The 15,554-nt window shown below is 47.6% G+C and overlaps 2 protein-coding genes across 6 annotated transcripts; one reads left to right on the top strand and one right to left on the bottom strand.

Annotated features, from left to right (window-relative positions):
• Nucleotides 1–378: 378 nt before the first annotated feature.
• Nucleotides 379–7,033, bottom strand: ddx42 (DEAD (Asp-Glu-Ala-Asp) box helicase 42). 3 transcript variants are annotated; one of them, XM_076143170.1, is made up of 18 exons: nucleotides 6,927–7,033; nucleotides 5,945–6,157; nucleotides 5,698–5,848; nucleotides 5,556–5,617; nucleotides 5,219–5,255; nucleotides 4,746–4,898; nucleotides 4,543–4,647; nucleotides 4,318–4,437; nucleotides 4,048–4,224; nucleotides 3,822–3,950; nucleotides 3,640–3,739; nucleotides 3,499–3,546; nucleotides 3,312–3,409; nucleotides 2,948–3,224; nucleotides 2,608–2,834; nucleotides 2,406–2,516; nucleotides 1,923–2,039; nucleotides 379–1,709 (listed from the first exon to the last, which is right to left on the bottom strand). In XM_076143170.1, the coding sequence occupies exons 1-18, from the start codon at nucleotides 7,031–7,033 to the stop codon at nucleotides 1,062–1,064; spliced, it is 2,880 nt and encodes a 959-aa protein (XP_075999285.1). In that variant the 3' UTR covers nucleotides 379–1,061. The 3 variants fall into 3 exon arrangements, with proteins under 3 accessions (XP_075999285.1, XP_075999286.1, XP_075999287.1); XM_076143171.1 differs by having other exon boundaries at nucleotides 1,923–2,036; XM_076143172.1 differs by having other exon boundaries at nucleotides 5,945–6,154; nucleotides 6,927–7,003.
• On the top strand, nucleotides 7,034–15,272 carry strada (STE20 related adaptor alpha). 3 transcript variants are annotated; one of them, XM_076143180.1, is made up of 13 exons: nucleotides 7,034–7,182; nucleotides 7,732–7,796; nucleotides 8,075–8,132; nucleotides 10,166–10,194; nucleotides 11,674–11,776; nucleotides 12,355–12,476; nucleotides 12,759–12,867; nucleotides 13,020–13,143; nucleotides 13,324–13,495; nucleotides 13,592–13,696; nucleotides 13,781–14,034; nucleotides 14,116–14,158; nucleotides 14,312–15,272. In XM_076143180.1, exons 2-13 carry the CDS (start codon nucleotides 7,785–7,787, stop codon nucleotides 14,465–14,467), a joined length of 1,287 nt encoding a protein of 428 aa, XP_075999295.1. In that variant the 5' UTR covers nucleotides 7,034–7,182; nucleotides 7,732–7,784; the 3' UTR covers nucleotides 14,468–15,272. The 3 variants fall into 3 exon arrangements, with proteins under 3 accessions (XP_075999295.1, XP_075999293.1, XP_075999294.1); XM_076143178.1 differs by lacking the exons at nucleotides 7,034–7,182; nucleotides 10,166–10,194 and having other exon boundaries at nucleotides 7,745–7,796; nucleotides 14,312–15,270; XM_076143179.1 differs by lacking the exons at nucleotides 7,034–7,182; nucleotides 7,732–7,796; nucleotides 8,075–8,132; nucleotides 10,166–10,194 and adding an exon at nucleotides 8,185–8,752 and having other exon boundaries at nucleotides 14,312–15,270.
• The last annotated feature ends 282 nt before the right edge of the window (nucleotides 15,273–15,554 follow it).

Here is a 15,554-nt window from a genome sequence, read left to right as displayed (position 1 = left end):
TGATTGGTCTAGCTTCTGTGGGAACACTTCTTCCCACTTTGTATAGTGGTGAGTGTGGGTCAGGAATAAGGCTGGATCTCGGGTTAGGGTTGGAGCAGGGGTTAAGGGTTAGGGTTACAGCTATGCTAAGGCTGGAAGCAATCACAGCAGTGAGGCAGGGAGCCAGGTATCTTCTCCCTCGGGTCCCAGGCTGGGCTCGTACATTCAGCGTGCTCTCGATACCGGATTCCAGCCCAACATCTCATCTTACCCATTGCTGCAGTGGTTTATGAGTGGGGCCACTCTTTTCTCCTGCAGTCCCCAAGTCCCAGTGAGATTGGGTCAGATCCATTTTTCACACACACACACACACACACACACACACAGTAAGGCCAAAGATAGATACTAAAATAGACGACAGGGGAGCCTTTTAATCAAAACTTCACATTTTCCACACGTATGAAATCTCTTATACAACCAAAAGCATCTTCTTGAAAAACAACAGAATAAACAACACACTAAATGCCAATCGAAGGCACTTCACTAAAACTCGGAACACAAGACACAGAGATCTATCGTTTTTTTCACATGTATTTAACATGAACGTGAATCACCTTTAGAGCGCCTGTACAAATTCAACAGCTTTAAGAGTTAGCGTTGTGGATTACGAAAATGCAGACACGTATAACACTTGGCAAAGGTCTATTGAGGAAAAATTCAGCATTCAGTGTGCAAGCACGAAAGCATGAGAGCTCAGTGAAAGGGCACAAGATGACAACCACGACATCTTCACCTGGAACAGAATTGAACACAGCTCTATTGCTTGATCCTATTGACTTACATCCACAGTCTTGATGGTATATGTACAGTGGCTGTCTCTGGGATGGAGGTGCTGATCTGTGGGACACCAGCTCACAAGCTTAGATCAAATCATAAAGTCCTAACGGGCCTGACTGTAGGTTCAGGCCCTTTGTCGTACATTATTTCCTGTGCTTGTCTGAGACTCACTGCCATACGCCTACACAACAGTAAAGCTCACCAAAGAGCAGATGGTGTGTGATTCTATTGATGCAGTTGTCGTGTTAGTTGTCCCACCTGCTCTTTCTACGTTTTGGGGGCTCTGGGACAGCAAAGCTATCATCTCCTTTGTCGCTCCTCCCCTCCCCGCCCAATCTGTCTCCCCCATCCCTCTCGCTCCTGCGATCCTCTCTGTCCCTTCTGTCTCCGTTACGACCATCGCTGTGGCGGCTGCTGCTGTGGCGATCTCGGTCCCCGTGGCGGTCGCGGTCGCGTTCTCGGTCGCGATCTCTGTCTCCGTGGCGATCCCGGTCCCCGTAACGGTCGTCGCCACCGCTGTTGCCGCCAATGCTGCCACCGCCGCCGCTGCTGTGCCGTTCACTCCGCTCGCTGTAGCGGTGGTGGCTGTCTCCGTGGCGCCCCCGGTCCTCCCCGTGTCTGTCCCGCGGGCTCTCTCTCGGCGAGGGAGGAGCAGCTGGGGAGAAGCTGAGTTGTGAACTGCTCTGATTAGGCGGCACTGAGCTGAGGGTGCCGGCGCTGGTAAAGCCTGCCATGGACAAAGCAGAAGCCTGGGAGCGCTCGGAGCCATTGGCAGACTCAGTCGGGACAGAACTCAAGCTGCCAGCGCTGGTCCAGCCTGAATTGCCAGTAGCCTTGGCGGAGAGCTTAGGAGGACCGCTGGATGCAGCAATAAAGTGGCTCTTGTACTGGGCCTACATAATGAAGAGGAGGGAGAAGAATAGAAGAATAGATCAGTTTGGTGGAAGAAACGACAAATGGGGAAAGAGGAAACCAGAGTTGCTGATCGGTACAATTGGAAAGTTACAGAAGTAGAACGTGCCAGAACAAAAGTCATACGGCAACGGAAAAATCTCAAATATGCATAATGGGAGAAGGCTGGGAGAAGGAAAGGGAGGGAAGTCTACCTGGAAGGCTTGTTTCATGGCAGACATGCGGTCTCCCATTGCACCGCTGGTTGGTTTGCTGTAGCTTTCATAGCTGCTTGTGGAAGACAGCAAAGCACTGCTGCTGCTGCTGCGCTCCTGCAAAGACAAAGAGGTGTGACGGATGAGTCGCTACATCTCCTCAATATAACAAAATATCTCATATGAGGAGGGTTTTTTCCTCCATTGTAACCATTTTGTTCCTATTTCATAGAATGAGGGAGGCAATGGCTCAGTGGTAGAGCTTCCGCTTGGAAACCGGAGGGTTGCTAGTTCGAGTCCCTGCCGAGGTGCCCCTGAGCAAGGCACCGAACCCTAAATTGCTCCCCCCTCTGTAACTTACTGGGTGGTAATGTAATGTAAGTCGCTTTGGATAAAAGCGTCTGCTAAATGCTCGTAATGTAATGTAATGTAATGTAATAGAATGGAATCAGACTGTGGATTTACAGATGTTATTCAACTCACAGAACTTTCCGCTCCCAGGCCTGGCCTCTCTCTGTAACCCAGGCCACCTCCGCCAATATTCATCCTTTTCCCTTTACCTCCCTTGAACCTGGACTTCCTGAACCACGGATTCTAGGAAAAATTGAAACAGGGCAAAGTCAAGTTAAAGTTCAAAACTCCATTTTCTCTTTCATTTCTACTTGTTGTTGTTCAGTTTGCTGACCTGCATGGCCAAATCCATCAGCTCTTTAGAAACTGCTTGGTTAGCTCCTTCCAGATTCCGCACGAGGTCTCCCGCAAAGTTGGTGTCTTTGTTGGTGAGGAGGGTGTAGGCCACGCCCTTTTCGCCCGCACGACCAGTTCGACCGATTCTGTGCGTGTGTGTATCGATGTCTCGTGCGACGTCGTAGTTCACCACTGTGCGAATAGACGGAATATCCAGACCGCGAGCTGGGGAAGAATGAAGAGGAGGAAGAAAAGGATTGAAAGGCTGTTTATGGTTTCTGTTCTCGCCCCTGACTGGCTGATACTTGCGCTTCCACCTCAGTCCCACTTGTACTCACCGGCTACATCGGTGGCCACCAGAATGGGCAGGTTCTTCTTCTTGAAGTCGCTGATGACCTTGTTTCTCTCACTCTGGTCCATGTCTCCGTGCAGCAGGCCCAGACTGTAGCCCTCCTGGGTCAAGTTGGTAGCCAGTTCGTCGCTGTTGGCCTTCTTGGTGACGAAGATGAGCACTGAGCCGGAGGAGGTGAACTCCACCAGCCGCCGGGTGAGCCAGGCCCATTTATCGGAGCCGTTGTGCAGCATCTCCACCACCTGGGTCACATCCTCGTTGGCCTGGTGACAGAAAGAAGGGAACACTCTTTCTGCAAATGACAATTCATTTTGAAAGGAAACTCAGCTCAGATCAAGTGTGACACAAACCTCTCCAATGTCTCCCTGAACCACACGGATGGGATCTATTAAGATGTCTCTGGCTAGTCTTTCTATCTTCTTTCGAAAGGTGGCGCTGAACAGAAGCGCTGTGGTGGGAAAGGTGTTTAGAATGATAAAAATGCTTTGCAACACTCGTACCAAAACAGTGTTTAATACTGAGGGAGGGGTGACTTACTCTGTCTGTCTGGGCGAACGTGGCTAGCAATAGATCTGACCTGGTATTCTAAAAAGTGAAAAGGAAACAATGAATTTTAAAAACAACGACAACACACAAACTAGAACGTAAAACATGTTCACAACATCACTGTAAACCCACCAAAGCCCATATCAAACATGCGATCCGCCTCATCAAACACCAGGTAGGAGACCCTCTGCAGCGACGTGGCCTTCTTCTTAACGTGATCGATCAGACGACCCTGTGAACACACGGCACCAGTAAGCATCATTTTATCATGCTGATAAAAGCGGAGTTAAGGGGTTCGTCGTCTCTTCTCTTACCGGAGTGCACACCACTATTTCTGCTCCCTCCTGCAGAGCCTTGGCCTGCTCCCACATGCTGCCTCCTCCATACACGGCCACAGAGCGCAGTGAGTAGGCTTTCCCAAAGCGTTTGCACTCTGCATGGATCTGGGCGACATTTAAAAGGGATGCACGTCAATGCAGAAACTCTTTTTGACAATATAGTGTAGCTTGGTCTCTGATCCCGTCCACCTCCTTCTCCTACCTGCTGACAAAGCTCTCTGGTGGGGCACACGATGACCGCGATGGGCCCCTCTCCAGCCTCCAGCTCCTTCTGGTCCATGATGTGAACCAGCATGGGCCAGATGAAGGCTGCCGTTTTGCCGCTGCCAGTTTTGGCGATACCGATCATGTCGCGGCCAGACAGTGCAATGGGAACGCCCTGCAAAGTCACATCGAGAACGAGAACGATTCCACATCAGGTCATGTTTAATACTAAGTTATCCTGCTACATGAAGCTGGTTTTGTAGTGTACCTGGCACTGGATTGGTGTGGGCTGAGTGTACTCTGACTTGCGGATTTGGTGCATTAGCTGCTCATCAAAGCCAAAGTGGGCGAAGCTGGTGGAAGGTTTGGGAGGAGCTGCACCAGACACCTATGAATGAGGAGAGACGGAGGGAAAAGTATGAGAAACGATAACGGTGATGGCTGTGGCGTATAATGACATACTCGTGTTTACAAAGTCAAACTTGGGACTGACCCGCAGGTTCAGCTTCTGTCTCAACTCCAACATTTGAGTTCCCGTCAGGCCGCTGAGCTCCTCGTGTTCGTTGTAGAAGTTCTTCTCAAACGGCGGGTAATCGATCTAGGAAAGAAGCAAGCACAGACCGACGAGTGACCCACTGCTGAGACGCCACTCTGTAACCAAATGAAACCTGTCCGGTCACGGGACGTCTTATCTACCTCCGTGTGGTCGATGGGAGGAAGCGGCAGGATGATTTTCTTGGCCGCCGGGGGAATGGGGTTCCCGTCGCTGTCGTATTCCACGTTCTCGTCCTCGTCCTCCAGCGGCAGGCCGGCGGTGGGGTTCTCTGCCATGTAGCGGAAGTAGGCTTCCTGCAGAGAGCACAGCACTGCATGTCAAACACATTACTGGTTTGCTGCTGAACACTGCTCCCAGGCACCACACACCTTCACAAACACATCAACACTTATAAAAGAAGAGGGGAGTTCATATTAACATGCTTTGCTGTCCCCTTTCTTGAAGATTAGCAGGCAAACATACTTCAATCTAGATGATTATTAATATGCAACTTGCACTGTGAGATAGAGCAGGGGGGGCACTGTATGATTGGGGAGGGTAGAGGGGGGTTGTTGCTCTGCAGACCTCTCTGCTCTGCGGTGGATTGGATTAAGAACTTTGGATGCTCACTCACTTGTTCATCTTCTTCCTCAATGTCATCGCGAATACCCCTGAAATGACAAGTGGAGAAAAAAAACTTCCCTGCGGCTTGTTCACACACCCAAGATGACCCACATCCCACTATGACTACGGCGGCTTACCTGGAGACAAAATACAGGAAGTACTTATGAAGCTAGCTACTGCATGAGGCCCAAGGTGAAGGCAGCAGATACCTTCACACTCTCAACATGCCAGATTAGTGGGCTCATCAAAGATTACTTCAATTTTGTCTGATCCTTTTTTTTTTAAAGGGACCTTAAAAGAAAACCAAAGGAAACTAAACTAACAAATAATAGAAATTCTATACTTACTTGGCAGACTTCTTCTCCTTCTCCTTTTCCTCCAGTTTCCTCATGTCTTTGGCTGCTTGGTCCTGGGAAAACAAAAACAAAACAATCAGGCATTTGGAAGTTTATATTCTGGACTAAATAAATCCTTTCTCCTTCTTCTTACCTCCACTTCGGCCATGAAGGCATCCAGTGGGTCGTCCTCACTGTCTGAGCCGCCGCCCGACTGCATCTGCTGCCTGGTTGGCGAGTTCTCCGCAGGGATGTATGGCAAATCCACATTACTGCTGGACTCCTCTTCATCATCCTCAAAGTATCTGTTTGGAAATGACAAAGACAGGGACAAAACAGTTTAGAAAGTAAACGCCATCAAATGAGTATTTGGTTTCCTAGCTAATTGGAGGAATACTCACGCATTTTCTTCATCAAAATTGCTCCTTTTTGTCCCTATTTTATAGAATGAGGGGAGCTGCTGGCCTTTCCCGTAACCTCCGCCTGATCCTGTGGGGCCGAATGAGGTGTTCTGAGGGAGCGGGGGCTCCTCTTTTTTGTTGGCCAGGGCGAATCCTCCAAACCCAAACCCTCGCTTCACACCCGGGCCTCCTTTGTTCCAGTTCATGACTCTGCTGTCATAAAGGGGAAACAAACAATTTCACAGATCACTTATTGCCAACATAACAAATATCATTTTGAAGCTACAGCAATGAAATCAAAACTTACATACTACTCTTAATATCTTCTTGAATACTTCTATTTACTTATAATATTTATATACAGATCTACCCAGCATGCACTATGATGATGAAGATGATGATCGAGATAGGGGAAGTGGGTTAAAATCCTCCAACTCTACACGTTTTATATTAAATAATAAACGATGACCTAAAGCACCTTTTAGAGTTCGATGCTCGGGCTAAAACAACATCAAACACAACACGGTAAGTCGATCTCGTGGGTAAATGTTACCAATCGCACATGGCGTCTGAGCAAATATTTGTGTATTGTTATATTTGTAAAAGGAGAGATCGTTACGTATTTGATTGTGTTTGCAGAGCTGAGGTGGATAATTGAAGCTAAGACGATAGCACGAAGCTAAGCACATTCGTGTTACGTGCGTATGTAAATAAACACATTAGCATGAAGCTGCCGGTGAGGGTTTACGCTACTTGAATCAGTTTAGTAACTTAAGCTCGGACGTCCAAACACAACACAGCGCAGCGCAAGGCCGCAGCGAGAGGCCGTGATGTGTGTGCCCGAGCCAAAGATCGACACTTTGCCGCAAACATGACGAAGTTGGTGTCCTCGCAAAGCACCCGCTCGGTCTATCATTGTGTCTCCCCCACATCTAAACCATCACTAATACCGTAACTGCGAGTTAAAAAGCAGTCAAATTACCTCGTTTCTGCTGCACAGACAAGCTCCTGTGTTTGTAGTGGAAGCAGGGCGGAGCATGCGTCATCGGTGCGCGGCGCAAAAGTCTCAGCGGGGAGACGTGTCGTCATCACTGTGCGACGCGCGCTTCTCTGACAGTCGAGCGTAGCGGAGAGCTGTCAAAAACATCCCGCCCGAGAGGATGATGGAGCCGCGCACAGCTCCGTGAAGAGCCACAGCACCGCCGCCGCCACAAGCTGCTTCTCGGAACCACTTACCGGTGAGTTACACGAGCGGGCGGCGGTTGGTGTAGGTTAGGTTTGTCGAATTGGACCGAATAGCTGCGTTAGCTAACGGAAACTTATTGCCGCTAGCTTGCGCCTCCATCATGTCAACATCCAAAGCCCCCTTTGGTTTAATAACGAACCTGCTTGAGATACTCTTAATCATTTTGTACTGTAATTATACTTTAAGGATGCTTAATTTGCTGGAATTAAGCGGTATGTAATAGCGGTGACTCTGCTTCAGTGCGTACATACACGCTGCTAGAATCGCTTTAAAGTTGATTGACGTGCTGGTTTACACTGGTCTCCTAGGTGATAGACTGAACCTAACAATCACATGACGCTGAACTACCATCGTCATGACTTCTCCTCATCCTCATCGGCTTTCTAAATGTCACTTCTACGCCAATAATTGATGCTGTTATTCATTATTGATCTGTAAATGTGCGAATCGATCAGCTGTTTGTTCTGAGATGGTTATTGATCATTGGTCGAAATACCTTGTGGGTCTAAACCAGGTCCTGTTCCTGATCTTTCCTTCACAGATCTCCCCCTGGATGTGTTTCTGAGCTCACATGCCACTCCGTCAACAGGATCCATGTCTTTTCTTGTAAGTGATTGTGAAGCAATCTCCCACAGGCGCCTACATCTACCACCCTGAGTGATGAGGGAAGAGATGTTAGTGTCTGAATGTAGAGATCTAACTGATGTGATCTATTTCCAAGCAGCACATTTCAGTTTAATGTCATTTCAAGTGTTTCTATAATCATATATGTGTGTAACTTTTCCTTATTCTTGCTTGCATTTCTCCCCCTCTCTCTCTCCCTCCCTCCCTCTCTCTTTCTCGCTCTCCCTCTATGTCTCTCGTTAACCCTCTGTGTGTGTCAGCGTTGGGTATCTGAGAAATTGAGTGTGGAGAGCCTGCGGGATTTGGAGTTATTTGGAGGTGAGGTCCCAGGAACGCCCCAGGTTCTGGTGAAACACACGGCCCCACATTCCCCAAAACACCGCTCCCACATTTAGGCCTCCCATCAGCAGCCGCACCGCTCTGCACAAACACGTCCAGTTGAAGCTTTGCGCTCAGTGAGAGGGTTTACTTTTGCGCCGCTTCTTTTACACGCCATCCTTGACTTCACGGTCATGTTGTGCCTAAGCCGCATCGTGTGCCGCATCGGTTTACCCACAGGACAGCGAGACGAAGGCCATCTTTTTAACGTCTTGTGTACTCGTCCAAACTGTTTTTTATTGTTTTTGGCTGTCAGCTCTTTTTCTGTTGCAACTCTTATGTAACTAGGATCTTATCAGAGAGCAATGTGATGTTGTGTCACGAAGCAGAACACGACAAACAAACAAACACAGAGCAGTGGAGTTTGAGCTGGCTTGTGTTAGTTTTAAGTGCTAACTAAAGGAGGATGTGTTTAGTTTGTTGTGGACTTTTGGTGTCATTAGATGCGGGATTTTGCCGACGAGGGATAAACAGAAGAAAACCTGCTGATTCTGGCAGCTGGAGAGAGACTTTAGCTCCACAATAAGGGAAGTAACAGGATTCAGTTCTTTAATAAGAAGGTTAGATCACACACTTTATCTGTAACTTACCCCTCAAACTCATACGGTTACTTTCCTATCATTATGACCCTGCAGTGTGGGAGAAAAATGTGTCCAAGTCTCCTGAGAAACACTTCCAATTAAAAGCATTTGTGATGTAAGGTGCAGTCTGTTAAGTTAGTTAGTTAGAAGATGAAATGTGAACTAAAATTACATTATAATGCCGACCAAGTACAAGAAAGCACGTGTGAGGCAGACATCCTAATATAGGGCCTTTGCTGTGTCTGTGCGAACATCAGCAGACACACTTTATATATAATTGTGTGTGTTTTTTAACCCTAATATGACACAAAGTCTGTCCCACTTATAGCTTGTGTTAAATTGCGTCATGTACTGAAATAGCACCACACCTGCCTGAGCTAAATGGTAGCAGACGGATGCCCCAGTATGATGACACACTCTGCCCTGTGTTAGAGAAGTAAACTGTCAATATGTCGGTCAGGGTTCAGGAATAAATCAATAGAAAAATGTTTTTGCTGAGATCTCAGTGTTAAAGTGAAAGTAATGGAGGCCTGGACGGGCGCCTGCTTGCGCTTGACTCAGCACTTTGCTTAATTGCGGTGGAGTTGTCGCACAAAACTGCTTACCAGACGTAGATTTGGCAGATTTGGCACAAAGTTGACTAATTTTTCTGGATATTTCCTCAAGAATAGTGTTGTAAAAAGAGGTCAGTGTGAAAGGAGGCACTTAAGAGGAGCCTCGTTTGGGCCTCGACAGGATCCTGACGTTAAAGACGATCCGTTCTAAACTCGGGATGTGTTTGTATTTTCAGTTTTGAGAAGCTCTGCCATGTTTCTGCTCATTAACTTCCTCCATCGCCACATTCGGTTTAAGCTGATGGAGTTGCTCTGGGTGGTTTCAGCTTTGCCTGCAAGCTTGGCCTCATCCTCATGTTCTTGCTGGCTGAGCGTTGCGTTATGCTGCATGGTTGTTCAAGTTTGATGGTTGTGTTTATTTTGGCTGTGCTGCGTTCCCATATGCTTTACATAATAGCTGGAAGGAACACGCAGGCTTTGTATGAGCTTTGGTAAGACAAATATTTCATTAAACCCTTTATGTAATCGATTCACTGAGGTCAGAATAGGCGCGTTGCAGTTTCAGCGTAGCCTCATTCCCACACTCGTCATCAGAAATGTGTGTGTGTTGACGATGGCGTCTCCTCCTGTGGGTCGTCACCTGAAACACACACCGATGCTGATAGGCAAATCCCGCTTAGTGTTCACGGGAGGTTTTCTATCAAGCATCTACGGCCTGCAGTGAACTTCCACCACCACCATCTCCCACTCCCAAGAGCCGATCTAAACACAGATCCTTCTCTTGTGTTGTGTCTGTCTTCGTGTCTTTTGTGTCACTGATGTGGTTTTTCTACCCCAGAGCAAGCTCAGGGACTCTCGCGCAGGAAAGTAAGTGTGGTCCTCCTGTCACTGCTTTCTCTTATCACCCTCCCCCATCCGCCTCGTGTGTGTATGCATGCATGCGTGTGTATACGTTTGAACGGGCGTGTGTGTGTGTATTAAGTGTACACAAACCTTAAGGCTATGCAAGACTTTCCAGGTCATGACACAGTTGTACAAGCTTCCTGCTCACGAGGCCATTCCACCTCACTCAGACAGGAAATGGTAACGCGTGCAGTCGAGCTCTATACGCCTCTCTTCTCACACAGACGACATCTGTGCTCCTCAGCGTGATGTTAATGTTGCTATGGGTTACCTGTTTTGTGTCTTTCAGTCCCCCTCACTAAAAGTCGTGTGTGTGTGTGTGTGTGTGTGTGTGTGTGTGTGTGTGTGTGTGTGTGTGTGTGTGTGTGTGTGTGTGTGTGTGTGTGTGTGTGTGTGTGTGTGTGTGTGTGTGTGTGTGTGTGTGTGTGTGTGTGTGTGTGTGTGTGTGTGTGTGTGTGTGTGTGCTATGCATTTGGCTTTTTGTCGTTCAGCTGACGATGAGCCAATAGCGTCACACTTTGATGACTTAATGGACTCTGGATGGATGGAGTGGATGGATGGAGTGGATGGTGTTCCATGTGTTCGGCTTAAGCAAATGCATGGCAACCCCTTCTGAGTCATTGTGGTTCTGACAGCACCGCCTTGCGGATGGAGCGGCTTGAATGGGAAGGCGTATTTATTTAAAAAAAAAACCTTTCTGAATGTTTACCTGCCTGGTTCACCTAAGATGGCTGCCACAGTGCAGGAGACTCAGAGTATTCCAGTGTCTCCATGCGTCAGGAAGCTGATCTTTAACGTGTCCCGGAGGTGTGGACAGCTGACATATCTTCAGGCTGAGAGCAGTGAATTATAGTTGGGAAATGGGCACTAAATATTCCACTATTTAATGAGATTTTTCACACCGGTAACCATGGAAACACTCCAGCTACTCAGTACAGCTTGCCTTGATTGTTGCGCCAAGAAAATGAGACGCTCTCGCTACTGCTGCCCGTGCATTTCCATCCTTTGAATGGTGAAATGATGACAGAATTCAGGAGCAAATAATTTCGCCTCCACGTGTTTATGATGCACTGAAGTCACTGAGCACATAACTTTACACATAGTAATGAGTCGTGAACATTTTATCGCACCTTTGCTGAGATGAAACGTTGTACCTGTGATGCTTTGGTTATTGTTGTTTTGCAACTGTGTTCTAATTGTTGTTGGAAGTGCTGCGTGTTGTACTAAAGCACACCCGGGCTCACGTGTCCTCTGATGACCTCACATAACTGATGACATGTACAGTATCACATCATCACTTGTAGTGTGACGACGCCTTGCAGTAACTCACTCACACGTCCTTCAGCACCGTCCCACACTAATGAGAGAGAGAGAGAGGCCCGTGTAAGTCCCAGCCCGTCTTCATCTCTGTGTCCCCCTCCTCCCCCCGCTCTACCCCTCTAGGCCCATGAGGACAGTGAGGACAGTCTGACCTCCCTCCCACGCCGGGACACCATGGGCAGCTTCCTCCCTGACGGCAGCGTGTACGAGCTCCTCAACGCCATCGGTCAGTAAATTCTACTTTACACTGTGTTGTTCTATACTTCTATGACCTCTGTTCACCCATGGGAAAACACTGGGATGCGATCGGAAGCATGACTGGCTCTGTAGTAGGAGCTTGGAATTGAAACAGGAACCTTTCAATCCCTAGACGACCTGAGACAGGACCTTAGTAAAATGTAAAATGTGCTTTTACCAAGCTACACATTCTTTGTGTAATAAGCCATTTCAAAATGTGTTTCACAGTGTTTTTGGCGGTGTTAGACCTTAAATCCTATTAGGCATGTTACAGCCATGTGTGACTTACTGTCTTCATAAAACTGATTTAATAAACCATTGTGTTAAAAAATAATCTTATCCTTCTATGGCTCGATCCATCTAGTTATTCATTTTCTGCTGTTTTTTTGCTGAGCAATGTGAAAATGCGGCTGTGATTCTGGCTGTTCTGCATCTACATTTAAAGCATTAAAGCTATCTGAACCATTTCCAATAGACAAGAATCGGATTCATGTCTTTATTGTTTAATGGAATAGTTTTGAATGAACTCTGTGTGTGTCTGTGTGCGTCTGTGTGTGTGTGTGTTAGGTCGGGGCCTGGATGAATTGATGACGGTGAACCTGGCTCGATACCGACCCACCGGAGAGCACGTAGCCATCAGACGGATTGACTTGGAGTCGTGCACGAACGACATGGTGGCCTACCTGCAGGTCTGCATCCTTCTGCCCCCCACGGTTCTGTCCATCTGTCAGTTTCCATCATTCAGCAGCTTCGTAGCCTCTCTATGTCTGCTGCTGGTTGACATCCCATTGCTTCATGTTGGGGACAACGTATACACAACCCCTGTGCCCCGGGCATGAAGTCACCATTTTGTCTTCCCCACACACTCTTCTGTCCCTAATTTGACTCATCTAATCCAAACCATCTCATCCTTTCTCTGTCTGCCATCTTGACATGATAAAAAAGTAACTTCCTTGTCCTCTGCCTCCCAGGGTGAACTACATGTGTCAAAGCTATTTCACCATCCCAGTATTCTACCCTATAAGAGCGTCTTTATAGCAGAAAATGAGCTGTGGGTCATCACCCCCTTCATGGCATATGGTAAGGTGGAGACCAATCTGAAGGGCCATTGTGGCTTATTATGCTAAAGAAATGTATCTGCACAATATTGAGAAATACTTGCTATCCCAATATTGTCATGTTGTCTTAGAGAATAGCTTTCTCACCATCATTTGTGTTTACTCATCTTTCAGGATCAGCTAGAGATCTGATCTGCACCCATTTCACTGATGGTATGAGTGAACTGACCATCGCATACATTTTGCTTGGCATGCTCAAAGCTCTTGAATACATCCACCACATGGGATATGTGCACCGGTAAGGTTTGAGCTTCTTCAAAGGCAGGGCGTTCTTATTTTTGGATAAACTAGAAATGCATCACTGTCACTCTGTGTAACATAATCAACTTGCTATAACCTTGCATGTTAAATTCAAATTGGTCTGTTTGAGTGTAGATCTAGGCTGAATGTTGTCTTAATGGTCTCTCCTTGCGTGTAGGAGTGTGAAGGCCAGCCACGTGTTGATCTCAGCAGATGGCCAGGTGTGCATGTCAGGCCTGCGGAGCATCTTCAGTCTGATCCGTCACGGCCAGAGGGCCAAAGTGTCCCACGACTTCCCCCAGTACAGCGTCAAAGTGCTGCCCTGGCTCAGCCCGGAGGTGCTGCAGCAGGTACTCCTACGTTTACATTTCACCATGTCATGATTCCTAGCAGGTAAATATGAATTAGAAGCAAAGAATCTAATCTTTCTTCTTATCTTTGTTCAGAACCTGCAGGGTTATGACTCTCGGTCAGACATTTACAGCCTCGGGATCACAGCCTGTGAGCTTGCCAACGGACACGTCCCCTTCAAAGACATGCCAGCTACACAGGTCAGCAGCAACCTGATCGTCTTAGTGGTTATAAGATGACCTCCAGTTGTTTGATGGTCATTAAACACGTCCTCACCTCCACAGATGCTGCTGGAGAAGCTGAATGGGACGGTGCCGTGTTTACTGGACACCACAACTATCCCGCCGGAGGAGCTCTCCTTGAAACCGTCCCGCTCTGGGGCCGACTCTGGGATCTGCGAGGGACCGGGAGCCGGAGGAGGCCGTCACTCCAACGGAGAGCCTTCGTCCTCTTCGGGAGGACACCCATATAACCGGACATTCTCCACACATTTCCATGCCTTTGTCGAGTTATGTTTACAACGAGACCCAGAGAAGAGGTGAGCAGACGCATGCTTAACATCTCACTGGACAAGTTGAAAGAATATTTCACTGATTCATTTCCCTTTATGCTCCCTCAGACCCTCTGCCAACGCTCTCTCTGGACATCCCTTCTTCAAGCAGGTGTGTGTACCAGAGTGATCCTGATATTATCAATCAAATGTTTAGATCGGACTACTAATGGAAACTAAGAAATTCAGCTTTTACCTGCTAACAACATTGTATTTGCACTATTTGCATTTGAGATTTCAATCCAATCCTATTCCCTACTCTCAGATCAAGCGGCGTCCGTCAGAGGCGCTTCCCGAGCTGCTGCGCCCCGTGTCGCCCATCACCAGCTACGACAGCTCCCAGCTGCAGGACTCCCCCTCTGGACTGGCTAGTTTGGAGTCTGGCCTGAGCCACCTGGAGGTTGACGACTGGGATTTCTGACAGAAGAGGACCTGGCGGGCAGGAGATTCTCTGGGCAGACAGGACTGGATGTTTTTGTAATGTTTCCCTTGTAAATAATTCTAAACTTAACAGAATTGTTCTCAAACAGAGGTAAAAAGCCAGCAGCCATTTGGCCTCTTTTGGATCTCTCACACAATTCTGCTCTTCTCTACATATGCACAGACTCTTGCACTGATGGCCTCTTTCTCTCAAATTCTCACACACACACACACACACACACACACACACACACTTTTAAAACTGTATTCGCACCTGACAACTCCCCTCGATCCAAAACATGAGATGAATGTGGATGTAGCTTAATCAGTGGGAAGCTACTAAATACACAGAGGGGACACACTCTACCTCGTTTGATCACAGCCTCTAGATGCGGCCCGTCTGCTGCGAGACCACCAGAATGGAACACGCCCCTCCCCCCCATAGGTGACTGATTCAGCCCTGTCTGCAGAAGATGGGAGGCTCTCAAAGGGTGCCCTGAGGTACAACTAAGTGGACAGCATGTGTATGTGTTGCTCTCTCACGCTCTGCCTGTGTTCCAGTGTTTACTGCATCCCATGCTTCACGTTACGTTTGATGCACAGGAGTTTAACCTAACATCTGTCTAGTTGAACCTTCAGAACATTATAACAAGCTTATGTATTCCCTGGTTTAACTCTGGGAAATGTTACATATGTTAAGTGAATGTTACATGGTGCTTGATTTGTTCGGTTGCATGTAGATTTGGAAGTGAGAGCAAACTGTTGCAAATGTCAATGAATTTTGCTTAATAAACATTATTCACTGTAATCTTTTAAAGCCACAGTACGTCTTTTTAAGAAGCACCTCATCCATTAATCAAGCGCTGTATGAAAAACATCTCATCTCTGTAGCGCCTCCTACGGATGGAACCTGACTTTGGGAAGACCGGTTTATCAGGAGGGGAATTACTGCCTCAACTGTCGAGGAACGGGACGCAGCAGGTACGGAGGGGGGGGAGGAGGAAGGCGAGTGCATTTTCTCTGTAATTCCACTATCTTACAGACTGCTGCTTTAAATGTATTTGAAGGTGACACCAAACAATGAGGCA

The sequence above is a fragment of the Genypterus blacodes genome, unplaced genomic scaffold, assembly GCF_046128005.1.
Source record: "Genypterus blacodes isolate CSIRO-AG114 ecotype Tasmania unplaced genomic scaffold, CSIRO-AGI_Gbla_v1 ptg000022l_1, whole genome shotgun sequence".
Taxonomy (NCBI): Eukaryota; Metazoa; Chordata; class Actinopteri; order Ophidiiformes; family Ophidiidae; genus Genypterus; species Genypterus blacodes.
This window is presented reverse-complemented; position numbering and strand designations above follow the sequence as displayed.

Bases quoted from the DNA above. Each gene is read 5' to 3' on its own strand.
- ddx42 (XM_076143170.1), bottom strand. From the start codon at position 7,033: ATGACGACACGTCTCCCCGCTGAGACTTTTGCGCCGCGCACCGATGAC. The intron at 4,438-4,542 runs GTCAGTCCCAAG...CCTCATTCATAG, and splicing joins GACAGAAGCTGAACCTGCGG to GTGTCTGGTGCAGCTCCTCC. The intron at 3,547-3,639 runs GTGGGTTTACAG...TTCACTTTTTAG, and splicing joins CATGTTTGATATGGGCTTTG to AATACCAGGTCAGATCTATT.
- strada (XM_076143180.1), top strand. The intron at 13,144-13,323 runs GTAAGGTTTGAG...CCTTGCGTGTAG, and splicing joins CACATGGGATATGTGCACCG to GAGTGTGAAGGCCAGCCACG. The intron at 13,496-13,591 runs GTACTCCTACGT...ATCTTTGTTCAG, and splicing joins GCCCGGAGGTGCTGCAGCAG to AACCTGCAGGGTTATGACTC.